This window comes from Phyllostomus hastatus, unplaced genomic scaffold (genome assembly GCF_019186645.2).
Source record: "Phyllostomus hastatus isolate PE091 unplaced genomic scaffold, TTU_PhHast_1.1 phas_contig_495, whole genome shotgun sequence".
In the NCBI taxonomy this organism is placed as follows: domain Eukaryota; kingdom Metazoa; phylum Chordata; class Mammalia; order Chiroptera; family Phyllostomidae; genus Phyllostomus; species Phyllostomus hastatus.
Window position 1 is genome coordinate 3656838 of NW_025333895.1, and position 26790 is coordinate 3683627.

Here is a 26790-nt window from a genome sequence, read left to right on the forward strand (position 1 = left end):
GTGGGCGGCCACCACATGGTCTGCATCTGGGCGCCACCCACGGTTATGGCAAACCCCGCCGGTGCGTCCCTCCCGTGGGGCCTCGCCACGGAGCCAGGCTCGAGGTTAGCTCGGCTTCCTGGGCATCTCAGTGGTACAGGCCCTGGGCCAGCAGACTCCTCACAACCACTGCCATCACTCCCCATCACAGTCAAGGAAACTGAGGCCCTGGGGGGTGAAAGGCCTGCCCGAGGCCACCCAGCGTGGCAGCACCAGGGCCCCAAGCCTCCCGGTTCGGAGCCCCACACTCTCCCGCTCACACCACAGCTGCCTGTCACGTAGCAGAACTGGCAGGGCCCCCAGGCCTGGGTGGGCGCACCGACGATGGAGCCTGGACAGACACACGGTAATGGGTGCCGGGGAGGCAGTGGGAGGAAGTGGAAGACGTAGGAGGGGGAGGTGGCCACGGCACAGCCGCGAGCCTCCTTGGAGGGTGTTGACGCCAAAGGAGAAAGCAGGCAGGGGCGCCGTAGCCTGGAAACCTGTGGGTTCAGCTCGCCTCACCAGCCGCCAGGCACCAGAGGACTGGCTGGGGTAAAAAAAAAAAAAAAAAAGAGACATCACGGCAGCCCGGACAGACCTGTGTTCGAATCCCGCCTCCATCACATCCCAGCTGTGCGGCCTTAGAAAAGTGAAGTGACTCTCGCAGCTTCAGTGCCCCCCTCTGTGAAAGAGGGAGAACACCCCCTGACAACGCTGGTGTGTCAGGAGTCGACACTCTGGGCAACGCTCCTAGCTTAGGACCGGGCACGTGGTGCTCAGGCTCATGATCCTCACCACCTGACTCTGTGTCTCTTTCCTCGGCCACAAAATGAGGGGAATGATGTCCTTCGTTGGGTTACTGCGTGTACTCAGGAAAATATGGCTTCATTCACGCTTTCCTTCTTTCAGCTAATGTTTACCGAGGGGCTCCCGAGCGCTGTGTTCTGGCCGCTGGGGACTGAGCTCGTGGAGCAAGACACACTTTGTGCTTGCAGGGCCTTTGATGCTGCCGGGACCAGGCACTAAGGGCGCGGAGACCCAGATGAGCACGTACTTCCAGGAGTGGTCGTGCGGACCGCGCACGGGGCTTAGCACAGTGCCGGCACAGCACACGTGGGAGGTGGCTGTTTTTATGACTTCATTACGGTGCAGGCTTTTAAATATTTCCAGTTACAGGCTAATAATACCGAAAAGATCTCCCTGGATTTGTGCAGTATTAACTGTGGAAGATTTGCTGCTTTTGGCGGTTTTATTATGGGAGTGAGGGACTTTATTGGCGGTTCTGTCCAGGCATTGCTGCGGATCGAGTTCGCTCCGGGTCCCGGGCCAGGAGGCCTCCTTTGCAAAGTCCCCCCAGTCCTCAGCATGTCACGGCCTTGGCCCGCCCTCTCTGGTTCTGGGGAACAGGCAGGTGCCGGGGTCTGCGCATTTCGTGGAGGTGGGTGATAAATGCTCGAACAGTGGCATTTGCTCTTACGAAGTAGTGAGCTCCCCGTGCTCCCAGGGTGCAAGTGGGGGTGGGGTGATGGAAATGGTGTGCCGGTGCCTTCAAAGGCAAGCTCCTCCTGGCCTCTGTTTGCAGAGCCCGGGACCTGTGAGGAAGCAGAGGGGCCAGCGCCCATCCTCACAGGATGGAACAGGGCACGGCTTCCCTGCTGGGCTGTTACCTGAGAAAAGGTGATTCCCGGTGTGTTCCGATGGCCAATGAAAGGGTGGGAGCTTGGGCGCTGGAGCCAAACAGACCTGGTCCAAGCCCGCACGCCCACCGTGAGGCCTGCGGCGGGTTTCTTCCCTCCTCTGAGCTGCTGTGTCCTCTTTCATCCTCCTGGGTCGGTGGGAGGATCGCAGGGGTGAGGAAGGAGGGCGAGCTCCCAGCTGGTGGTGAATCCCCAGGAAGCGTCTGTCTCTCCCTCCCTCGTCCTGCTCCGTCCTGCTCCGCGGCGTGTCTGCTGCTGGGCCGAGCGGCACTCAGCCACACAGAGGCAGCTGGGTTCGAGTCGAGTCTGCACCAGGCTCTCACCTGGAGCGAAGCCGCCCCGTCCCTCATCCCGTCACCTCCAGCTCAGCACAAAGTCGAAGCAGGGGGCGGGATTTTCAGGGTCACCACCGCCGAATCCCTGGGGAGGTAGCTGAGTTACCACCATTTTAAGGGGAGAGAGAAAGAACAAGGTCCAGAGGAAGAGTAAATTGTGGACCCGAACCTACCAAACCTGGAGCTGCTGGGCAGGGGAAGTTACTTCTAATGACTGAAACTTCGGACACGTGATGCCACTGAAAGAGTGGAGGTGGGGATGGTTCCTGTGAGAAATGTTGGCACATGTTTCTGTGGTTGAATGTTTGCCGTAACAATGCGCAGCTCTTTCAGAAGCAGAGGAATGGCTTGGGGCACCCAGCAGCAGCCGCCGCCGACCGTGCTGGCAGCGGAGTCCTCAGGGGCAGCTGCTCGAGTTGGGCCCCGTCGCAGTGACCAGCTGTGTGGCCCGGGGCCACTTGCACATCCCGCTGCGCTTCCTGTTCCTCCTCCGGAAAGTGGGGTGTTGTGAGGGTCGTTCACGCAGTGGGTGTGCGAGTCGGCACGGTGCTCGCTTACCCGTGCAGAACCCCCGGCGTCTGACCGCCTGCTTAGTTACACTGCAGTAACGGTCAGTAGGTTAACGGGAAACTTCTAAGGCTATAGGTTTTCCTCTGATTACTGCTTTAGTCCGATGCCGTGAACTGTTAACATGTGTTCTCACTGTCGTTGTCTTGAAGTAGATTTTTATTTTAGGTTTTTTGTTTCTATTTGATCTGAGAGCTTCTTGTGGGTGTGTGTATGTGTGCATGTGCGTGTTTTTCAAATGGTTAGACTTTTTAAGTATTTATTGTTAAATCCTGCATGTACTACAAGGCCAAAGAATATGGCTAATTTACTTTTTGAAACTTATTAAACTTTTCTTTACAGTCTAGCAGATAATCAATTTTGTGAGCATTCCATGGCTGTTAGAAGAGAACCACACTTTCATTTATGTAATACCAAGCTTGTTGATTTTGTTACTCAAATACTATATTCATATATGAACAAATATACCCATATATCTGTGTGTGTGTATTTTGTACACACACACACACAAATTCTAGAAGAGACACGCCCAAGGCCCCTGGGCGGTTATGTTGTTGTTGAATTCACTTGTTATTTCTGACAGACTTCTGCTTTGTGCATGTTGATGCAGCGTTGCTCTGGGTCCCGAAGTGCTCAGTCATTAGATCTTCTCAGTCAGCTGTGACTTGATCAGGTCCAATCACCCCGTGGCCACTGTTTTCTGCCCCGAGTTCTGCCTTGCATCGCCACTCCCGGTCAGCCCCGCCCACGTCACGGCCGTAGGGCAGTGCTCGCGGAGGCCGCATGTCCCCAGAGGGTCTGGGCTGCGCTCCTGGGGCAGGCTAGGGAGCTGAGGGCCGTGAGCGCGTCACGCCGCTTCGCCACCCTCCTGCCCGCCGCTGGCCAGGCGGCGCGTTCCAGCGTCCCCCTGGCTGATGTCAGGGGGCTGTGCCGAGGGTCCACACTGGCCTGTCCTGGCTGCACTTTTACATCACTGTTACTTTCCTACTAAGCACCCTCAGGGGAACCCTCTGTTTAGCCTTAGCTTTGTACACAAGGACTGTTGCTTTTTAAAATTTCTTCTTCTGTCTCCTAGTTAATTTATGATTGGGGGGGGGTGTATGTGTGCGCCAGTACAGATAGACACGCAGATGTACAGCTAGGTGAGTAAATAAGAACTGAATTCACCCAAATGGGTTCTTCTGGACGTGATACCTTAGACCTCTTAAACTTCATCAGTGGGTGAGAAACATGAGTCTTCATCCATCTCCTTTACGTCCCGTTATTTTCCACATGGGCTACAAGGAAGAGAATCCTCGTTGCTGAAGAGCGCATGGACCACAGGTGCTGAAATCTTGCCGGCGTTCATTTTGGTTGTCACACAGAGGTTCGATTTATCGCCGGACCATCTGTGTGAAAAGTCAGTCGGGACTGGAGCTGAAGTCCAAGGGTGTCTCAGTCTCCCGTGTGTCGCCCTTGGCAGCGCCCAGCAGGGCAGCTCTGTTTGGTGCTGTCCTGTCTGGTTCGTGGTGAGCACCCCCCATCACTCAGTACCTTCTTTGCTTTCAGGGATCTATCTTCTGGACTTAATCTACATCGACTCTGCGTATCCTGCCTCAGGCAGCATCATGGAAAACGAGCAAAGGTCCAATCAGATGAACAACATTCTCCGAATCATTGCCGACTTACAAGTCTCCTGCAGCTACGGTGAGTACCCGGGTTGCCGGCACTGAGAAACACTGCGCCCCTGACATCTGGGTCCCGCCCCTTGTCCATGAGAAAGCTCTATTTTGAGCATCAAATGCATGCTCGATTTTTTACATACACGGTTGATCTTCACAAACTGTGCAGACCAGAGGTCCCCATCTTTGTACTGCAGGTGAGGAAACTGAGGTGTAAACAGGTGGTCACATGTCTGCACGATCACATGTCTAGTGAGTGGCAGAGTCCTGGTCTGTCCGGCTCTCAAGCCAGAATATTCGTGAGCTGTGTGGGCAGCTCCTGGGCAGCTCTCCTGCAGGCGGACTCAGGGGCCCTGGCTGCTCCACCGTGTGGCCCTGCCGTGTCCCCGGGACCCTCCTGAGTCCTCCCTGAACGTGACAGGACGATGCAGGGATAGAGAGCATCACGTGAGACTAGGCTTTGTGGGCCAGACCTGCGTGTGGCACTCAGTACCTCTGCGGAGGGAGGCTGGGAAAGGCAGCCCGGCTGTGGGTTGCCGGGAAAGAGGGAAATGGTGTGGCAGACAACTTAGCCAGGCTCTGCCCACCACGGCCAGACCCCAGGTGGGACCGTGAAGGGGGCGGTCTGAAATAACAGGTGGAGGAGACGGTTGTTGGGGGAGGGCCAGGGAGCTGGGCAGTCAGAGCACTGGGAGGGCCATCCAGCTGTTCTCTGACCAGAGGAGCAGGGGCGGGGCTGTGCCCCCTGTGCAGCCCTCGCCCCCCGAGGCCCTTTCCACTGACAGTCACATCGACGCTCAGTGTCCTGCCGGCCAGCAGAGCAATTTCAGACGCAGCTGTGGGGTCAGACAGACTAGAGTTCAAATCTCAGCCCTGACTCTTGAAAAGTCACTTTCTAAGTCTGAGGTGTTCTCATCTGTACACGTGTGGACATACCTGTGCGGGCCCGGGCGTTTCGTCAGAGCTCAGCAAACGCTCGCTTTCCCACTGTCACCCGCCCCCGCCCCGTCGTCAGCTTTGGGAGGCGGTGTCGTCCCCACAGCACAGACGAGAACGCTGACACTCATGGGAGCTCCCAGTGTTCTGGCGTCTCTGCGCCACACTGGAAGAAGAAGAGTTGTCTTGGGCTACATATTAAATGCACTGCAACATGCAATCGCACACAAAAAAATCTCATAATGTTTTAAGTAAATTTACAATTTTCTGTTGGGCCACATTCATAGCCACCCTGAGCTGTGTGCGGCCCACAGGCTGCAGGTTGGATGACCCTAAAAAATGACATGTTCAGAATCTCAAAGTTCAGGGGCAGAGCCATCAGGTGCTCCTCACGTGACCTGGATGCACCCCGGAGAGTGAGGGCCCTTCTCCCCTCCTCTCTGCTGTTCTTCACAGCCCGCCCCACCGCCTCCACCTGTCCTCCAGCTCGTCCTGTGTCCTGCCCCAGCCCGCGGGGAACGGCAGAGAGGGTCCTAGAGGACTTTAGGCGCCCCCAGAAGTGCAGTGACCCTGAAGGTCTGCGGAGAGCAGCTGGCATCAGCCACCCCGGAAAACAGAGGCAGTGCGGGGTGGAAGGTGACCCAGGATCAAAACCCAGCTCTGCCACTTCTCTCTCAGTGACATAAGTTTTGCAAGTTGCCATGACTTCTTCCTCTGTGAAACGGACATATGTGTACCCCAAATGAGGCGGCTGTGAGGGCTGAAGCAAGTGACTCCTAGGAGTTTCTCGGTACAGAGCCTGGCACGGAGCAGGTGCTTGAGCATCTGGGCCCGTCCCTGCCTTCCCAGGATGCAGCAGCTGCAGCCCCTGGGCCTGGTGCTCCAGCTGCGCCAGGATCTGGGTGGGGCCAGGCTGGATGAGTGGGCAAGCCTGGGAGGCCTGCCAGATGACCCCAGCGGAAACCTGTTTTAGGACACAGACACCCGGTTGTGGCCTGTTCTGGAGGCCACCTTTCCCCAAGGTCCCTGACCTTTCCCTGACCAAAGAACCATGGTGGCCTCGGGGTGTGGTGTCTGTGGCCCAGCCATCTGGGGGAGCTCTGCGAAGGCAGAGCCCAGGCCCGACGGCCCCTCTGTGCCCAGTGCCCGACGTCTGGTGCCAGAGTCGGCAATTCCTGCATTTCTCACCTGGGGCCTGGGGAGGGGAGAGACTGAAGCCTCTGGGTTTTGTCCACCTCCGGCAGATCACCTGACCACCCTGCCCCACGTGCAGAAGTACCTGAAGTCCGTGCGCTACATCGAAGAGCTCCAGAAGTTTGTGGAAGACGACAACTACAAGTGAGTGCCCACCCTCCCTCCCAGCCCAGCACACACAGAACGCATGCGCGCAGAACTCGACCTCTGACGCCACCGGGCCCGCAGTGGTGCCGTCCGCCCCAGGCCCCCAGGCCCCCAGGCCCTGAGGAGGGTGTTTGGTGAACTTCGCAGCCTGGCGCTCCCAGATTGTGTGGGTGATGAGGGTTTGGGTTCCAGGCTGCGCAAGGTGCAGGCGCCGGCTGTCACGGGTGATTGCCAGTGCTGGGTGGAAGGACAGCCTTCTGGCCGTATCTCCGGGCCGGCAAACAGAGTTCTCCAACAGTCTGTTTCATAGACGGGGCGGCTCCCCGTGGCCCCAGCCTTCCGCAGGACCCGCGCTGGCCGGCGCTGGCTGCGGCCCCGTGTCCGTCCCACGCAGCCCTCACGGGGCAGAGCGAGTTCCCTGCGGAGCCCTGGGCCCTCTGGCCGCATCTCCCACTCCCCCTGCTCTGGCCTTCGGTCCTGGCCTTCGGTCCGTCTCATCTGTGGCCCCTGGGAACTCTGGCGGCGTTTCTGCCTGTTGAGAGGGAGGCGGAGGGTGTTTCCTGTCCACCCTGCCGTGTTGACGGGACAGCTTCTTGGCTCGTTTCGAGCCTGAGGTCAGCCGTGAGCCCCAGAGCGTTTTCATACAACCTGACACATCGAGGCAAGTCTCGGCCGTCTTGTAACTGATCCTTTGCCCCCCGAATGTCACCTTTACGTGTGTTCTTCTAAATCCCATCTTACCCATCGCCTCTGGTACGTACACTGTAGCTCCTCTGTCTCCTGTTAGCCGCGGTGTTTGCTTTCACGTCGTCCGGCGCGGGGTCTGAGCGTTGTTGGATCACCCGCTTGCTCCTCACCTCGGTCACTGAGAACCGTAGGGGACCGCGGTCACTAGAGACACCCTCGGGTTACCCGCGACTCACCGGGCCTTGGGAACGGCTGTGCGCACCGCCCCGCCTCCGCCAGCCCCACGCCAGCGGCCCTCAGCCCTGGCTGCGGAGCGGGCAGCCGGGAGGACTGCGGACTCCCCGGACGTCGGGGTGGGGCCTGAAAACCGTGGTTCTTCCGAGCCCCACAGGTGGCTCTGCCGATTGGCGATGACTTTGGGAACGAGACATAATATCGGTGGTTGCTTTTGTGTGATACTTTGTTAAAATCCAATATGAAATTTTGACCTATTACGTAACAGTAACAACAATAGATGAAAGCCAGAGAATATCATTAAAATCATGTTTGCCACAAATTGAGCTCATTTTACTTACAAAGCACTTGCTGTGCTTAAAAGTGGACCCCGGAGTGTGAAATTATTCCCACTTAGATTCTGGGGTAATATTTTCCATTCCCGTGCCGGTAGCACTATTAAAGAGACAGTAGTTTTTCATTAACACTAATGTCCCTTAAGGAGAAAAACGTAAATACTTCTGCCCATGAGATAATCCTTGGACAGGCCGCAGGCGGTGAGTCACCGCCCCGTCCCCCTGAAGGCCCGTGAGCACCCCCAGCGCTTCTTGCCGGACAGCAGTCGGCCTGGACTCCACAAGGGCCCTTTGTCGTCGTCCACATGGACGGACCCGGGGAGGAAGCCTGCGTTCTCGGCGTCCCCCCCAGCCCGGGCCATCCAGGGAGTCCCTTCCCAGGCAGCGGGTCCCTTCCCTGGCTCTGAGCGGCAGAGAGGTCGGGGCCTGCGGCTCTGCTCCGGGAACCCACACCCCACCGCCCAGCGAGAGACTTGCTACCCACCCCGCAAGGACACAGCCGCTCGGCTGATACCTCGAGGGCTGCGTTCCCCACACCCCGCCCCCTCTGCTTTGGAGGTGCCCTGCCCTGCCGGGGGTGGGGGGGCGGGGGGGCACCCAGTGCTTTGTTCTTCTCAGCCTGTATTCTGCGTTTGTTTTTAAAACTTGAGAACAATTACCCAAGTTCCCACCAGCGGCAGGCGAACACATTCGGGGCAGTGTTCCGTGCGCAGAAGGTACATGCGTGCACACAGAGCGGGCGGCGGACGGACGGATGTGAGGCTAGAGTCTGTGCAAGTCGAATCACGCTACGCTTGCTGTTTTTAATGAACAGTATGGACTTTCATTTTATTTTAATTTAACCAGGAAAAAAAAAGGGATGGAAATACAGCATGAGAAATTGCTGCCCTTCAGATAAATATTTCCCCACCCCAGAAGGTATTAGTTCCTGAAAGAGCCTTCTAAGATTAAGCAAGAGGCCAGGAAGACATGAACAGGGTCGAGCCCTTCAGGTGTGTCTGAACTCGATTCCCACTGCGAACTGGGGCCCGCGGGACGAGAACGCGGGCGCTCTCCCCCTCCTGACACCCCCCTCCACCACCTTCCAGGTTTTCGTTCGTTACATTGTTCTCCCTGCCTAGTCCAAGTTTAAAGCATGCACATCACGTTCAGGAATTCCGACTCCCGCTGTTCAGCGTTTTTAAGCAGATTCCGTTCTTTCCACCTGCTGTTTCCCCGCACGCAGCTCCTCCATCCCCGGAGTCTTCATTTTACAGCGGCCCCTCACCTGGGCGACGCCTCCAGGTGCTCACGAGCCGCGCACACGCTCCGATCTCTCTCAGGAACACGCCAGCCCCCGGCTTGCGGGGCCAAGCCCCCCCGCCCTGGGACGTGCAGACCCTGCTCTGTTGCCGCGCGGCCCCATGCAATGCTGGAGAGAAGCCCAACTCCGTCCCGTCTTTAGCTCTTGTGACGGGTCCCGCGCTGTCTCCCTGGTGGGTGGAGATGTCCTTGAAGGTCGAGAGCCCAGCCGGGGGCACGCCTGCAGCGGGGGTCTGTATCACGTTTCCCTGGAGCGCGGGGCGTGCTCCTTCACGTCAGAGGGGTCCTTTTGGTGCGTGCCTCCGGCTCCTTCTGCGCCGTTTCTTGGGTTTTCCTCTCCCAGGGGTTCGAGGGATCCACGTGGTGGACGCCCTCTGCCCTCCGCACCCGTGAGCTTCTGCCTGCTCTCCGTCTTCGTGACCGGGCACCGCGTGCCTGCTTCTGCCTGGGCCTGCGTTCACCCAGCCCTCGGTCCGTTCCCCTGGGGGATGCAGCCCCCTTCCACCTCGCCCCTCCGCTGTCCATTCTCGGGCCGGTTCCTCTCCAGCCCACGGCCTGCGTGCTGCGTCGGTCCGCCGCTCGGGGCGTGCACGGGGACTTCCCTGTGCCCCTGGGGCTGCCCTGGGCTGTGCCTTCTCGCCCCCTTTCCTGCGGGAAGGGGGCTTGCTGGGTGGCCCTGCCCTTCCTTTTCATCCCCCTCCCACGTGAGAGGCTCATCTGGGTACTCCTCCCTCAGCCACGACAGAGGGAGGGGCGTCAGAGCCTGCCCCCGCGTGTGTGAGATGGGTTGGTCCTCCTGCTGCTGGGCGGTGAGGTCCGGGGCACCCGGGGGAGCGCGGGGCTTGGACTCCACGAGGACGGGAGCCAGCAGCCTGTTTCAGGCGGGGGGGGGGGGGGCTCTGTCTAAAGACCCCTATCAGGGTTCCCTCCACCCTGTGGGAGGCCGTACCCCATCCCAGGAAGGGGCGCCTCGAGTGTGTAATTCTCCCCGACGGAGGCGTCATTTCCTCAGAGTGTCCACCAGGCTCTCCGTCCGCCCCGCCGTCTCTCCGGCCAGGGGCCGCTTGAAGAGTGAAGGGTAGGGGCCCGTCAGCCCCACAGAGACGGCCCAGTGGGCAGGGCAGGAGTTGTGCAGCGTTACCGCTGCTGGTCGGACCTCACCGTCCCCCTCTCTTCTCTTGGCTGCTGCACGTTCCTGCAGCTCACGGCTTCGGTTCAGGCCCCTCCCCTTGCTGAGGAGCACGTGGTGAGTTTGTTCACGCCCAGGCTTTCGTGCTTGTTTGTCGCTTTCGCTGGGAGAGGGAGCGTCTAGCATCTGGCTTCGCTCTGTCGTTTCCACCCAGAAGTTCTTCATTAATGTTTTTTTTAAAGATTTTTATTTATGTATTTAGTTACTTGTCTATTTATAGACAAAGGGGGAGGGAGGGAGAAAGAGAGGGAGAGAAATACTGACGTGAGAGAGAAACCTCTATCAGTTGCCTCTCGCACACCCACAATCGGGGGGACCCAGCCCACAACCCAGGCATGTGCCCTGACTGGGAATTGAACTGGCGACCTGTTGGTTTGCAGCACGACACCCAACCCACTGAGCCACACCAGTCAGGGCTTAGTTAATGCCTTTTGAAAATAATAATAATCCTGAGGTGCCAATCCTCATAATGCGCCTGTTGCCACCTGCATCTCTGGGGACAACTGAGAGGGAGTGTGTGATGATTAAAAGCCCCACCTGGCCGGTGTGGCCTGGTTGGAGCAATGTCCCGTGAACCGAAAGGTCGCAGCTTCAGTTCCCAGCCAGGGCACACGCCCAGGCTGCGGGTTCGGCCCTGAGTCAGGGGCCGGTGAGAGGCGACCAGTTGATGTTTCCTCTCTCATCGATGTTTCTCTCCCCCTCTCTAGCCCTCCCTTCCCCTCGCTCCAAAATCATTACGCATGTCCTCAGGTGAGGCTAAAAACCAAAACAGCCAAACAAAACAAAGCCAGTTCGGGTTCAGACGCTCTGGGGTTTGATGCCCGGCCTCTCGCTGCCTAGGAACTGGGAGAGCTCCTTCGCTCACTGCCCCTCCGCTCCCCCGTTTATGAGACGGGCAACGTGCCTGCCTAGTTCTCGGGGTCGACTTCACAATGAACACGTTGGCGCCCAGCCGGCAATGGGCCGTGATTCCTCTGTTCGCCCTGTCATCCTTACCCATTGTTTCTTGGTCACGGAAGTCCCCTGGGGACTGGGAGGGAAGTGGCTGTGATCTGGAGCAGACCTCGCAGTATTCCTGGGTTTCACGACCGTAACCGTCCTTACGGCAATCCGGTCTGCCGGTTACCAGCGCGGTCACGCTCAGGTCCCCGTCCCAAGGCAGCAGAGCCCATCTGACCTTGTGACCATCCTTGTTTTCAGACTGTCGCTCAGAATCGAGCCAGGAAGCAGCTCTCCAAGACTCGTCTCTTCCAAGGAAGACCTCGCAGGTATTGTAGCCACACGGAACCGAGTGGGGGCGCGCCCGCTAGTGGCCCACATGCGGCTGCCGGCGTCAGTCCTGCCTGTGGGGCCAAAGGGCGCAGTCCAGTTTGCAGGTTGGCGGGCTCAGCTGTCCCTGCTCACGGCCCTCCCACACCAACGTGCCTGGGCTCCTGCTCCCACGGAACTCCTGGGGGACACCCCTGGGCTGGGGCTCCCCGGAGGAGCCTGGGACCTAAATGCCCCAAGAGAGGCGAGATCAGAACCCCAGGTTGGGGGCACACACAGGGTAAGTACAGAAACCCCAGGATCTCCTCCGGGTCACCTGAGCCCTTACCATCAGGCCCAGGGCCCTGGAGCTGACGTGCCCTGGAGGGGCGCACAGGGTGCTGGGGCGTTTGGTGCCACAGATGGCTCAGCTCCCTGGAGCACCAGTTCCGTTCACATATTTGGGACACACACACACACACAGCATCCCCTAGTGATTAAGGACCCGGCTTTGAAGTCAGCCTGATGAGCTGTGCTGTTTCCTAGCTTTGTCATCTTACTTGTCTGGTCTTTGCTGGCCTCAACCGCACAACGGAGGTAATGCTAGCAATCACCTCGCAGGGTTGCTGTGATGCCCGGGCAGGTTCGCGCCTGTAAAGCGCGCTGCCCCTGTGGGCATGTGGTGAAAGTGCTTCGTCGCTATCGCTGTGACGGTTTCTTCTCATCTGTCTTCCGACCAGCTTCCTGACCGGGGCTGGGCTCGGCTGCCGCCCAGGGAGGGGCCAGGCTGGGGTCCGGGGCCAGCTGTGCTCCGCCTCCCGGTGTGAGCCTGGGCCACACCAGTCTGGGTTCCGGGCCACCGCAGCGTTGGATGGCAACTCCGCCCCTCTGGGCCTCGGTTTCCTTGCCTGACAAGTGAGGGCAGTGGCACCTCATCCAGGACCGTGGGCAGGCCAGAATGGAAGTGGCACTTAGAAGGCACTCGGTGTCGTCCGACGTGCAGCGAGTGTTCGGGGAGGGGTGGCTGCTGCAAGCTGCTGGCCGGAGATGTGGCACCCCCGGCCCGTCGGCCTGCTCGAGCCGCTCGCTCCACGGCCTGGCGCCCGGCCAGCGCGGCGGTTACGTCTGCTGCCGGGCACGGGACCACGGAGGCTGCAGGAGGCAGGAACAGCCGCTCGTGAACACCAGCCAGCGAGGCCTCCGCCCTGACTGCCCGGGGTTTTTCCCGGGCTCCCTTCTTCTCCAGCCTCTCCCGGCTGCACCCCGCAGGCCGGACCCGGCCCCAGGCAGCCCTGGGGCCCCGTGGTGACTTAGCAGAGGGAGACGCCGGTGGGTCCACAGAGCCTCGGGCGGGGCTGCCGTTCGCTCTGCCTCGAGAGACGGAGTGCGGGCCTCAGCTGGGTTTCCACAGGGTTCCCTGAGCCTGGTATCGGGCCCACAGGAGAGGGGACCCGCCAGCAAGGCGACCTGAAGTAAGCCCCCGGGTGCCCGTCCAGTCTCTGCCGCCTCAGCTCTGCCCCTGTCCTGGAAGCCCCTCCCCTCCCAGTCCGCAGCGTTCCTTCTGCATGCTCGGACCTGCGGGGGACCGGGGCAGGGGTCCTCAGGGGTGTCGGGAAGAGCGGCAGGATCCGGCAGCAAGTGTTTGGGGCCGCAGAAGGAACAATAGGAGACACCGGCCATTCCAGACCGTTCCTTCAGGAGACGGTGCCAGAATTCTGGAGCAGAGAGCAGACTCAGACGCGGAAACGTTCTGCCCTTCTGAGTCTCCCCCCAAGTGAGTGCGAATAAGCCTCTGCAGCCGTGTGTGGTGAACGTGCGTTAGCAGGAGAAGCCGCACCTCTGGCTTCCCCGTGCCCAGAGGTCCCCGTGGCCACCCTTCCTCTCTGCCCTCCCGACAGCGCCGGAGGATTCACGGCCCGGGGCCCCTCCTCCCCCAGCCCAGGTCAGCACCACCACCAGCTCCCGCTGCTCGAGGGAGGGTTGGAGACCAGCAGCCCGGCTCCGAAAACTACCACTGCTGATTGGGGGCCTCAGGGACGGGCCCTCGACAGGCTCTGGGGCCAGGAAGGAGCGGCTGCATTCACCTGAGACCCCTGCCTAGCAGTGCCTGCAGTGCCTGGAGCCGGGCCCCACCCCCTCAAGGTCAGCCAGACTCCCCTCCCCCCCCACCCACCATCACCTCCACCTGGCTCTGTTGTTCACGGGGACCCCCCAGCACCCAGCACCCAAAGGGAGAGACGGGGTGAAGCTGAAGCGGGAACAAGAACAAGCGCTTCCCGCAGAGCGAGGCGGGGTGCCCGGCACCTCCGGCTGGGGGGCCCGGGCAGGAATAGTGTCCCCGCGCCCAGTGACTGAGGAGTCCCAGAGAGGGCTCGGGTGTGCGGGGTCAGACAGAACCCACGGCACCCGCCACGGCTCAGTTCCCCCATCTGTATGTAAGGGGCACGCGGACCCCCCCTCGAGGGTGGTCGAGGGAGTTCACTGGCGCCCCAGGTGGAAAGCCCTGCGCGCTGAGCCAGACACACGGAGCTCGTTCAGCAAGTGCAACACCTCTTGTTGGGGTGATGTTATTGTTGTCAGCGTTGTGATTCCCATTAGCATCGAATCACCCTTCAGGTGTCAGCAAGATGTGCTGCCTCGGGGAAGCGCTTCCTCCCACCCAGCCCCCCGCCCGTCCCAGACCGGGTCAGGCCACCCCCGTCCCACCCCACCCCACCTGTTACACCAGGGGTTGGCACAGGAAGGGCCAAACCCACGGCCCCTGTTTGTGTCGGAGCACAGCCACACCCACCCATGGACTATTGTCTGTGGCCTCTCTCACACTGCAGGGCAGAGCTGAGTGGGTGGGACACAGACAGCCACCCCCGGCCCTGCAGAGCCTGAAACACTCAACTAGCAGGCCCCTCCCAGAATCCCCCCCTTTACGACTCTCCGGGCCTCTCCCTCGCCCTTCCTTCCTGCACATCAGACGCTTGTCCGTGCTTGTGTGTCCCGGGTCTGCCTTCCCTCCCCCTCGGACCGAGGTCCCCGGGGTAAGAACCCTGTCTGCTGCCCTCATCCCTTCAGGCCAGGCCTCTGAGCTCCTTGCTGGGCCCTGCAGACACCTGGTTCCCGAAGGAGCTCCGGAGCCGGCACTGCTGACTCTGCACTCCCTCCCAGGGAAGTGCCGACGCCAGCAGTTTTCACGCCGAGGAGCAGCCGGCTCACGGGGGTGTTTCCCGCCTGTTCCCCACACCCCCGCTGCAGCCCTGGGCCAGGATGCTAAGGCTTTCACCGATCACCAGAGGCCTGGAAAGCTTCGGAGCTGCTCGGTGGTCCTGGCTTCCCACCCACGGCCTCTGCAGCCCGGGGACAGCCAGGGGTCTGTGGAGGGCGGGGCCCGAGGGGCCGCTCCGAAGAGGCCTGCCCCGGCCTGGCAGTCAGACCGGGCTGCGTGGCAGGAGCCCGAGCAGACCCCGGGACAGGAATGTGCCTCTTGCAGTCCGGGAACGGCAGGAACGCGGCCTTCCTCGGCTCCTCGGGAGGGGCCCGAACTGCTGCTCCGGGCTCTCTTCCCAGCAGTCGGGCACCCCCACACCTGCCAAGGGAGGGAGGCCAGCCCCAGGATGTGTTCATGCATTCCCTCCAAGACTCCCCTGCCAACGGCCTGCTGTGAACCAGGCAGCCGCCGTGGGCCGCAGGCCCCGGAGCGAGGCACAGGCCTGCCCTCCTGGGGCTGACACATCAGTGGGGGCAACGGGTGGCAGAAGCCATGGGGGGCAAGGCGTGGCATGCCGAGGAGCCGGCAGGAGGCCAGTGGGAGCTCCCCGACCCCTCTTCGCGTCTGCACCCCCTTCTCTAACCAGCTTGCCTGCCTGGGGCGCGGGGACCACAGACTGTGGCGCGTCTCTGCAGAGGTCCCCCCGCCCCCACAGAGACCTGCCCCCGCTCTGCGCCCTGGGGAGGGGCTATGCCGACAAGCGGACAGCCTGTGAGAAAGGAAACGCAGAAACCTCCTCCGTCTCTGGTCCGTGGAGACAGCCCGGCCAGGAATGCCACGTTTTGGGTTTCCCCCCGTATGTAATGTTTCCTTTATGTAGATGAAATAATACTTTCCTGGAGAGCAGAAATTATAAAGAACGCTGACCCCCAGAGAGGGCAATCATGTTTGCGTGTGCCTTGGAACGGGTGAGGACGGCCCCAGATTCTGTGAGCCCCGCCCCCACGCGGCTGAACCCACGGCAGGCTCTCCCTGAAGAGTCCGTGGCAGCAAAGCAAGTGCGTGGAAGAGCTCGGCCCGCGCCTCGGGTTCCCGTACTTGTCCCTTCAGCACTGCTCCCTGCTCCCCCCCCGCCCCCAACAGCTCTCTGTCCTCCTCGTTTTCCCGCCTCCTGAGGGAAAGCCCTCCTGAGTCCGCCAGTCTGGGTTCAAAGCCCGGCTCTGGCGCTCAGCTGTGGGACCTCGGGCTATCGGCCGAGTCCCTCGGAGCCTCGGTTTTCGTGCTGGTGCAATGGGAGTAGGAATAAATAACTCCCTTTGGCTTACTTCTTGGGGCTGAGGCGGTGCTGGGAAAGCCCTCAGCACAGTGCCTGGTGCTCAGTGCCTGGTGCTCAGTGCCTGGTGCTCAGTACCGCGCAGAGCGCCCGCTCTGGCGCGCCGATGCAGTGTGAGTCTGGTGCACGGACAGCCACTCTGTTGCACGCGTAGGTTCTGTGGGTCAGGGAGCCGGGTAGGACACGGACGGCCAGCTTGTCTCTGCTGCACCGCATCCGGGGCCGCAGCTGGGGGGACTGGAAGACCGAGAGGGCCGCGAGGCCCAGGGCTGGAGTCTCTGGACATGCTTGGTGCTGGCGGTCGGCTGGAGCTGCTGCCAGGGCAGAGCGCGTGGGTACATGCCTCCTGCCGTGGGCCCAGGGCCACCTCACCGCGTGGCAGCCTCAGGGTCCCCAGACGCTCTGGCAGCGACTCCCCAGAAGACAGGGTGTCCCGAGGGCAGGGTGGAAGCTGCCTCGCAGCGTCGGTGTGACCCCCTCGGAAGCCACGCAGCCTGGCTTTTGCCACAGCGTGTAGGTCAGGGCTGCCGCAGAGGCCGGCCCAGGTCCAAGGAGAGGGGATGTAGACAGGACCACCCAGTGTGAGCAGTGTCAGAGAATCCGTGCACGTGTGTGAGAGCCACCACACGGCTGGTTCACAGCAGGGAACAGGGGCTCGGGGACGACAGCAGTGGCAGCTGCCCCGTGCTGAGCACGCACTCTCTCCTCAGCACGGCCCAGGTGTTCACTTGGTGACCCACACACCGGCCCTGTGACCCGGGGCACTGATCTCCCCATTCTCCGGGTGAGGGGCCTCACCTCATGCAGCGGGGAAGGGGCAGGGCCTCTTGCTGAGCCCAGGCAGGGGTCTGGACCGGTCACGCCTGCACCGGCAGCGGAAGAAGCGGGGTGCAGATGAGGGCCCCGCACGCTCTGGGCTCGGTGCCCGCTGCCCCCCTGCATCGCAGTGCCGTACACAGCCTTAGAAGGCTGGTTCCGTGTAAGAATCAGAACTCCAAACTCCGATTTGGCATAAAATCTCTCTCTCTCTCGCCCGAGCCGGGGGCTTCGGGCTGACGGCCCTTGGCGGGAGAGCGGGCACTGGGCTCTTCTCCACCCCGAAGCGCTCCCTGCCTCTCCCAGCTTGCTGCCCGTGGGCCACTGGAGGGAAGGACAGTCTTAGCGGTGGGTGCTGCTGTCTTGGGACACGGGTGGCCGCCCCAGGTGGCAGCTGCTGACACTAATGCTTCCCCTCCCATGGGTTTTTCAGAGAACCCAGAGGTCTGACCTGGGCAGACGCAAACCCGTCCCGGGCGCCACCGCAGCCCCTCCCGTGGCCCGTTGTGTCTGCCCATCTGGCCCTTGCTGTTCGGGCCCTCCCCGCTCCACGCCGCCGGCGCTCAAGGCCGCCCCTTCCTTGTCCCGACAGATCTGCCAGTGCGGCTAAGCCCCGAGCGGCCACCACTGTCCTGGGGCTATGGCCACGTTGGCTTCGCAGGCCCAGGGTCAGACACTGGTTGTCCCCTGGGTCCCCCAACTGCTGGGGACATACTTCAAGCTCCCCACATGGTCTGTGGAGACGGCCCACGCTATGACTGAGTAGAAGAAGTGGCCCGATGGGTGAGGGGCGGGGACTCCCCTTCCACGCACTCCTCTTCCTCCCTTTATTCTCGGAATGGGCGGGGCCTGTAGGGCTCCAGGTTTCACCAGTGCCCCTGACAGGGTACAGCTGTCTTGTCTGGAAGCGCCCTGTCCTACAGCCCGGTACGGCAGGGTCAGGCTGAGGAGCCGAGACTCCAGCCTGGTTCTGCCCGACTCCGCCGCCCTGCTGCGGCCCAGCTCCCCCTGTGGTGCCAGTGCTGCCCCTGGCGTTCCTTGTGGCTCCCCGTGGCCTGGGAGTCTCGGCCCTCCGACTGCGAGGGGGCGTCTGGGCCTCACCGCAGCTGAAGGGTGATCGCTCACAATAGAGACCCGTGAGAGCCGCATGTGTAAGAAACCAAGAATGTGTGTGAATGTGGACGGGATCGGCTCCCAGGCTCGACCATGAAACCTGGCCAGAGAAAGGTTTCAACACAAACAGGCTTTCTGTGCAGAGGGGCCCGTGCGTCCCAGCGTGCCGCAGGGCTCTGGCAGACCCGGCGGAGGGCCAGTCCCTGCCCTGGGAACAGGGTCTGAGCAGCGCGGGAAAGAACCACCCCCCCACCCCCGCTTCAGGCTGGAAGGAAGGATGCCCTGTGCATCACACACCCGGGAGGGCGGTGCTGTTAAGAGCTCCAGGTCATGGCTGTTATCACTCCCCTTCTCCAGGGATGAAACTGGGCCACCAGCTCCCAGCTCCGCCCCGAGCAGAGCCGAGACTGGAACACAAGTCTTGTGACTCCAAGTCGAGTCGCTTCCTCTCTGCCACAGCTGCCTCCCATTAATGTCCAGTGCGTGAGACTTGGAACACCCCCCCGAAGGCAGCAGTGGGGCCGCCAGACTGCTGAAATCGGGCAGTGCTGACGCAGGGCAGGGCCGCTCGGGCGCTGCTGGAAACCCGTGGGAATGAGGCTCCCCATCCCGGGCCTGTGTCCTCCTTGGCAGAGCTGCCGCCTCTGCAGCCGTGAGCCCCACGCCCAGCACTCGGCACACGCGCTGCACTCCACTGGTCCTGCCCCGCGCTGCGCACTGGCACGCGGCCCTGCCTCCCGGGGTCTGGTGGGAGAGCCGGGCGGTCAGCAGGAAATCTCAGTCCTTAGTTAACGGATGGGCGGGCGCTGCAACGGCAAAGTGCGGGCCATCCGAGAGCCACGGGCAGGAGGCCTGGGCCCGGGAGGAGGGGTCACCGCCCTCCTCGTGAGAGCTCACTCTGTGAAGCGTGGATTCGGGCCCGTGTCCCAGGGTCAGCCCTCACCGTCGTCTCACCGAGCCCCCCAAGGCGGGAGATCGGCGGCTCTTCCCTCTGTTCTCTCCCTTCTCCCAAGAGAAACTCCCAGGGCGGAGAGGAGGGCGTTGTCGGGGCCATGCCGAGCTGTCTGCGGTGGTCACAGGGCTCTGGGCAATGCTCTGGCACTGGCCGGCTGACCCAGGCGGCAGGCGAGGCCCCTCCGGTTGGCTCTCCGGAGACCCGGGCTGGAAGAAAGGGGAGCACTGCTGTGCGGAACGCACGGCCACAAGGATGGTGCTGCCTGCCCGGCCGCCTCTGGGCGGGATGACGCGCTCGCTGAGGCCAGGGGCTGCCGGGGCCAGGGCAGCAGGGCTTTGCTTCCGGGGCCCCTCCCTTTAGAATTGCAAACGAAGCAAGATGCATGCCCCGTGCACCTAAAATGACGCTTCTCCCAAGTAGCTGATTTTACACAAGGTCCTTTGTCTTCTCCTCACCCCACGAATGCCGCCACTGTCCTGGCTTTCTGCCCCAGGCCTTCCCTCTTCTTACTGAGCTCACAACCCTGGACGATCTCACTCCCTCTGGGGCCCCATACACCCTTGTGCTGTCACCTCACACACATCTGTCGCCAGCTGCCATCTGTCTCCTGAGTGTCGCCCCCATCTACCCAAGGGCCTCCCGACATCAGCCCCAAACTGAATTTCCCATCGTCCCCAAGTGAACGGACCAGCCTCCACTGAGGGCTACCTCCTGCACACCCGCTCCCGCCACGCGCCCCCACTGGCCCACCTCCTACCACTGAGGGCTACCTGCACACCCGCTCCCGCCACGCACCCCCACTGGCCCACCTCCTAGACATCTCCCGCCCCCACCTCTCCCTCCCAGCCTGTGGTCTCCGCCGTGTCCACCTGCATTCCAGCCAGAGTGAGCTTTCTAGGGCGCAAATCTGAACGCTTTACTGCCCCTCCTAAAAATCTCCACATCTTCCCCTCCTTAAACTCTAGGCCCCTCCCCTGGCCCTGCAGCTCCACTGCTTGCGCGCACACACACACACGCACACGCCCGCACACACACATTCCCACCCTCGGCTCTTCAGCTAGTTTCTCTGCGGCTTTTTCTGCCGTCTCTGTTCTCAGAGTCTTCGCATGTGCTGCTCCCTCCGCACCTGCCGCCACTCTGCGGAACTCCTGGCCAGCCTGGAGGTCAGACCCGCAGGTCCCCCACGGCTTCCCGTGCTCTAGCGGACGCACTGCTCACAGCTCCCCTGCTCCCCGGCTGCTCTGCCGGGGAGCTCCGAAACCCTCCCAACCTCAGGGCGCCCACCACAGCGTGGAGACAGCAGCAGTGCCCGTGTGTGAGGGGGACGCCACTTCCCGCGCTTTGTAGGTGCTCGCGGAATGCCGGCCGTTGGCACTACCGCCATCCTTATTGCCGGGGTAGCTCTACTGTTGGGGTGGTTGCTGCTGGGACCCGATATGTTGTTGGGGTTCTCCTGTTGAAGCGTGTGTCTGTCCAGGTGTAACCGCCTGGCTCCTGTCCCTGCCCCACGAGGCTGTGAACCCCAGCACAGCAGCTCTCCGGTTTGACTGGCTCTGCGGCACCCGGCCCGTCCCGGGCCCCCTCGCCGCAGGAGGGAGGGCGGGACACGAATCCTTTCCTCCTCCCGGGGAGTCTGCCGGGGCAGGTCACTGCTCCCGCCTGGTCAACGCGCAGCTCAGGCTCAGAGGTGCGTGCGAGGTGACTTGCCCTTTGCTCAGCCTGCGAGTGGCAAACACCAGTGGGAGCCCAGGCCTGTCTGCCTCTGGGTCCCAAGGTCTTCGCCATGGCCGCCTGTCATCCTTGACCTTGCCCACGCCAAAGTCACGCTTAGGAGGCCTGTGCTGTGTTCTCTGCCAGTCAGCAAGTGGTCTGCTGGGCAGAGCCTGTTGGTTTCTTGAGAAAAATGTAATGAAAACCAGATTTTTTTTCCTACATGATATCTCACTCCCCACAGACTGTCAGCTCTCATATATTCCAATAAAACTGCTAAAGAAACAGCCACTTAAAGGGCTTTAAAGATTATTCATGGAAAAATTATGCTGAGGAAAAAGAGAGCAATCCTCTGAGATAGTCAAGCCACACGGTCAGTTTTTCCAGCTGTCCGTGCCATATCAGGCCGGGCGGCAGGGACCACTCTCTGCTAAGCGAGGCCAGAGCCCCAGCTCGTTAGCCCCGCCCCGCCCCGGCCCCTGCCCGCAGGACACGGAGAAAACAGCACTTGGCGGCTGCCCAGCTCAGAAATGGTCCCGGAAGACACGTGTCCCCGGTGCTGTCACATGGTGGCCGTCCAGCTCAGTGGTGCGGGAACGTGAGGACTTTAGGTAGCGGAGAGTGCCACTGACTGCCGAAGAGGCCGCCCCCGTTCCTCCTCCTCCACTGAGGAGGTCCCAGCTGAATGGAAATTCCTCTGCCCCGGCGTCAGACCCAGGCCTTCGGTCAACAATGCAGCGGGCGGGAGGGAGTGGCCGAGGCCCAGGGCATCCAGAGCACGATCCTTTGACACTGGGCCCAGGGAGATCACAGCCACTTTTGCTTGGGCCCCCCACCCTTCCCCCAGCTGTGCTGAGGGGCATCTGAGGCCAGGCATGCCTCCCAAGGCCATCCGAGGCTCCAAGAAGAGGGGGCAGGTCCAGGCCTCTTCCAGGAGGGAGGGTCCAGAGCCAAATGGAAGAGACAGCGGTCGCGCTGGAGGCTCGAGGGAACCGGAAGGTGGTGGTGAGAGGCAGGGGCGGGAACCGCGGGGAGACAGATGGGCAGGAGTGAGCGGGAAGGCCTAGGAGGGGCCTCGAGGCTCCAGCCCTCGTGCACTCGCGGCCGGCCGGTTGGGAGAAGACACCCAGTCCCCCTCCAGCGCGTGACCAGGTGCTCCCCGAGCGTCCCCTGGAAAAGAGCGACGGTTGAGGCAGCCAGTGCGTGGGACTCAGTGAACTGGGGCGTGGAAGCGTTCAGACAAGCCTGGCGCACCGCCGTCGGGGCATCGCACGCAGGTCTCCTTCCCCTTCCCCCTGCATGCACGAGCCGCCTCCTTCGTCACACACTGCCCCTGCCCGGAGGAAGAGCTTCCTGCCCTCAGCCCCCCGCGACATGTCACCGTGTTCCTCCTGCCTCCGAACTGGGGTGCTCCTCCCCCACCACACCGCACCCCTGTGTTCAAGCCCTGCATGTGTGAGACGTGCACGCCCGGGCTTTCTGGCCTGTCAAATGGGCCTACTAAGTGTGCCCACTTCGTGAATGGCAGCCCATGTGCACCGCGGGGGCGGGGGCGGGGGTCCAACATGATTGTCACAGTTGTTACTGCTCCGGCACCAGGGAGTCGAGTTCCAGTTCTGACCGCAGGGGGAGGGGCCCCGCTACTTGACCTTTACAAAACATTCTCTGAACTCGGGGTAGGAGCCAGAGTGACTCAGGCGGGGCGGCCGTAATCCCACTGGTAAACAAGGCGAATTCCACCCTCTGCACGGACTCTCTGGCTGAGCCACGTGCCCAGAACGAAAACAAAGCAGCGTAGCTTCCATCCTGCCTTTTCCTCCTGGGAGCAGCTGCTGCACGAGACCTCTCCTCCAGGACGGGGCTTGCTTTCGCTCCAGCTCTGCGGGCAGGAGCTCTCCCCCCGGGGTCACCGGAGTGGCCGGGAGCGCCGCCGCAGCCCGCCCACCCGAGGCGCTGCAAGAGGGGCCTGTTCCCACACACTGGCCCTCGGACAGACGCCGGTGCCGGCCCTGGGCGAGGGCTGCGGCCTCAGAGAAGCCCGTGGGCAGCGTGGGATGGCTCGCCAGGGGAGTGTGCAGTGTGCAGCGTTTGCGTTTCAGCTGCAGTGTCGGCGCCCCCACACGCCGCGCCGTGGCTGTCCTGACGCCACCGGGCAGCGCACTGTCCGCATGTTCGCGGTGGTGTCGGCGTGAACGAGCCTGCCGCACCGCCACGGTGTAAAGGCGTAGCACGTACAACTATGTCGAGTGCGTGAGACTTATGAATGACAATACATGCCTATGTGCCTGGTCTGGGTATTTACTGTACTTCTAATCATAACTTTAGAGGGCGTCCTTTCCACCTGTAAGAAAACCTTCCCTGGAAAACAACGTGCTGTATTGCGCCAGCAGCGGCCTCCCGCGCCTCGTGGTGTCCGAGCCTGGGCTGCGTCATTTTCTCCTGTGCTCGGCCTAGTCTGCTGTCGTCCGGACAGGGCTGTGCCGCACGGGCTCGTGGCCTGAGCACAGGAGCCCGGGAGCAGTGCCGTGCAGCCCGGGCGTGTGGCGGGCTGCGCCGCCCGGGTTCGGTCCAGCGCACGCTGAACGTGTCCCGTCGTTGAGCAGCGCGTGACGGTCTTAGGGGTCGGCCCATCAGAGCCGTGTTCATGAGACGCCGTGTACAGGCTGGAATTGCTACCCAGGACAGTGCGCCCCGTGCCCTGCCACCGGGCTGGGTTGTCCAGGTGGCTGCACCCAGAGGCAGTGAGGCGTGGCGGGATCCCCTCATTAAGGTTCTGCGGGCTGCGAACAGTGGCATCACTGGCGTGCCAAGGGCTCTGGCGAGAAGCCGATGCGTGTTCGTTGGTTTGCAAAAATGAGGTCACTGGAATGTTGTTAGATCTTAGTGCCTTGAGGGGTGAGTAAGAGAGACAGAGGCAGAGTGACAAGGAGCACAGGCCTCCGCCTGAGGAAGCGTGATGGGCAGGGAGGGAGCTCTGGGGCCAAGGGACCTTAGTTCGCAGGAGGTGAGAGACCAGGGCGTGTTTGCAGGCTGGGGCAGGGGCCGGAGAGAGAAGGGGCCAGTGATGGAGCGGGTGCTCCCAGGAAGCAGAGAGGACCCGAGGGGAGAGATTGGCCTTGGACGGAGGAGCCCCCCCCGACCCAGGCCCGAGGGGAAGGCTGGCGTGGATGGGGGGCACGTGGGGACTGCAGGTCCGGGGGGAGGTGGGACCCGACAGCCACAGCATCTTCGTGGAAGGAGAGGGTGCTGTCATCTGAGAGTGAGGGGGGCTCTGATCTGTGCGGGGGCTTCCGGAGAGAGGTGACGTCTGGGAGGAGCTGTTGGGGGGGACAGTGGAGAGAGTTGGCTGTGACCTAGTGGAGGGATCGGTGGTGGGGCCCTGGGGGAGTGAAGGGGAAGGAGTGCCTGCAGAGCGCGGTGGGAGGGGAGCAGGGACTCAGAGCCCGAGGAGACGCGAGTCGCCCTGCCTCGGGCACCTTCCCAAGGGCCAGAAGCGAGCCAGACCGTGCGCAGTGGACGGGCTGTGGCACTAAAGACATAAAGGGCCAAGCGTGCGGGAGGAACCTTCGGTTGCTGGTGGATCTGCAGCCGCTTGTGGTGGGGGACCTGGAGCCCTGGGTGCAGTGCAGGCCTCGCAGGGCCCCCGGAACGCTCCCCAGCACGGCCAGGCAGCAGCCCCCGATTGGCTGGGTGCGCTGTGCTCTATAGGAAGTGCAGTGCCCTGGCCCCACCTCCAGTGTCTGTCCCAGGTCCCCTCCCTTCCTGAGCCACAGGGCGCAGTCAGTACTAAAGAGTACAGCAGTGGGCAGGACCGTGCCCCTCAAACGTGGCTGTGGGTGTGGCCAGCAGGAAGGCTCCGTGGTGCTCTGTGGGGTTTGTGGCCCCAACCTCCTGACTCTGGTGACCCCCAGTGGTCCCCGTACTGGGGCGGGAGAACATGCTAGTAATTGTAACAAAACAAGTATGAGTGCTGACTGTGAAACTTCGCACATGTTACCTCATGGTTCCTCCCAGCCCCCTGCAAGGTGAGTTGAATTATTTCCACTTTTCAGATGAGGAGACTGAGTCTCAAGGGAAGGAGTTAAGTGACCTGTCCAAGGTCACCCAGGCCGTAACTGACGGGCCCAGGGCCCGAGCCCCTGCCTGCCCAGCTGTGCCCTTACTCGGGAAATCCTCGGCCTCCCCTCCTAAGCTCTCTGTCCCTTTTGTCGCACAGGCGGGTAGAGAAAGCGGCCGTGGAGGGGCTCGGGGTGAGGGCACCAGCCTCAGAGTCAGAAGACATACTGCCAAGTCCCCGCTCTGCTACCCGGCTGGGCGGCCTTGCATAAGCTGTGCCGTCAGGGGCACCGCGCACAGCAGGACACTGGCCATCCTGACTGCCCCGGGCATCAGCTCTACTGGGGCGGAGGGGGCAGAGTCTCGAGGGCAGAAAGCCATGGGGCTTGATGACCCTCGTCCGTCTGTCTGTGACAGCTGGGCCGGGCGCCTCGCCCCGGAGCCGGCCCCGGCCCCTGTGCCGCGCGGCCCCCATCACCGCGCTCTCTGCTCTGTTTGTTCACAGGCCCCTCCTCCGGCTCCAGCTCTGCGAGGTTCAGCCGGCGGCCCACCTGCCCGGACGCCTCTGTTGCCGGCAGCCTCCCCACACCCCCGGTCCCGAGGCACAGGAAGAGCCACAGCCTGGGCAACAAGTGGGTACCCGAGCGAGCCCCGCTCAGACCAGAGACGGGCCGGGCGTGGGCTGTGGGCTGAAGGGCTGCTGGGAGTGCTGGCCCACCAGAGTCCCCCGCACCCATCTGGGAGGTGCTGACCAGTGCTCTTGGTATCCCCGGCTGGTGCCCTCCCCCACACTGGCGAGGAGGAGCCGGGCCGGTGCCGGTGACAGCTGTCACCGCTGTCACCGGCTCAGCAGCCGATGGAGGACGCATGCAGGGACTCCTCCCTGAGCTCGCCCAGCTCCCTTAGCGCCGCCCTCGTGCGAGCCCCGAGTGCAGGGGCCTCTGTGACTGCCGTGCAGGCAGCGCCAGGTGTCTCACGGTGCCTGCCGGTCTCAGGGCTCCGTGGCTCTGCTTGCTACGTGCTGGAGGGGGCCCGCAGGACACTGACCCTGTGGGGCTGACAGCTAGGGGACACCTGCGGTCCTCGGCATGGCCAGGGACAGCCACGCCCGTGTCCCCGGGGTGTCGGGCACAGCCTCCTGCACAGCTGGGTCCACCCCTCCCTCCCGCCCTCTGTTCCTTCCTGCCTTCCTCCCTCCTTCCCATCTTCCCTTTTCCTTCCTGCCTGCCTGCCTTTCGCCACTAAGACGCAAGCCGCAGCCGGCCCAGGCTGGTGCTGGAGCCCCTTGGGCTGGAGGAGAGAGTGGTTGCTCTCAGTGTTCTGGGCCTGCTCTGTGCCAGGCACCCTGCTCCGTGCCTGTCGGCATGACCTCACCAAGCCCCCGTGGGCCTCCGGGTCGGCACCGTGCAGTGGGCGCCGCCAGAGTGAGTCCGGCGAGGCTCGGGGCGGCGGGGGCGGTGAAGCGCGGAGCAGTGGTGCATCAGGTTGGAGCGAGGCTCTGGCCCACGTGTGTGCGACTCCAGAACCAGACGTGATGACTGCAGGGGCACGCTCCCCCACCACTCTGTGCCCCGTCCCTCGCAAGCGCCACCCACTCACCTGAGCCTCCTAACCATCTGGGGACACAGGCAGGGCAAGGACTGTTAGTGCCCACCTGACAGAGGGGACACGTGACTTGCCCAAGGTCACGCCGAGAGATGGGACAGAGCCCGGACTCACACCCAGTTCTGGGCGGAGCCCCTGGTCCTGCAGGTGCGCCGTCTGTGCAGGAGCCCAGGGCAGGTGCGCCACCGTGACTCCACAGATAAGGAGCTTTGCCTTCTCTCTTCCTTTCCGTTTTCCAGTATGATGTGTCAGTTGAGTGTAGTTGAGAGTAAGAGTGCAACTTTCCCGTCGGAGAAAGCGAGGCACCTGCTGGACGACAGCGTCCTAGAGTCCCGCAGCCCCCGCAGGGGCCTCGCCCTCGCCTCCTCCTCCGCCGTCACCAATGGACTCTCCCTAGGTAAGCGTCTCCGGCCCGCACGGGCCCACAGGGGCCGTGGCCCGGGCGTGCTC

At 62.3% G+C, this 26790-nt stretch overlaps 1 protein-coding gene across 5 annotated transcripts in view; it reads left to right on the forward strand.

The window, feature by feature from the left end:
* The window catches only part of RALGPS1 (Ral GEF with PH domain and SH3 binding motif 1), a 229697-nt gene that overhangs the window by 178727 nt on the left and 24180 nt on the right, over nucleotides 1–26790 (forward strand). For 4 of the 5 annotated variants that reach the window (XM_045846480.1, XM_045846479.1, XM_045846483.1 and 1 more), the window contains exons 9-13: nucleotides 4169–4306; nucleotides 6462–6555; nucleotides 11506–11573; nucleotides 25241–25367; nucleotides 26580–26737. In XM_045846480.1, the coding sequence (XP_045702436.1) occupies nucleotides 4169–4306; nucleotides 6462–6555; nucleotides 11506–11573; nucleotides 25241–25367; nucleotides 26580–26737 (585 nt within the window). The remainder of the gene's footprint in view (nucleotides 1–4168; nucleotides 4307–6461; nucleotides 6556–11505; nucleotides 11574–25240; nucleotides 25368–26579; nucleotides 26738–26790) is intronic. The other variant, XM_045846484.1, reaches the window with a different exon arrangement.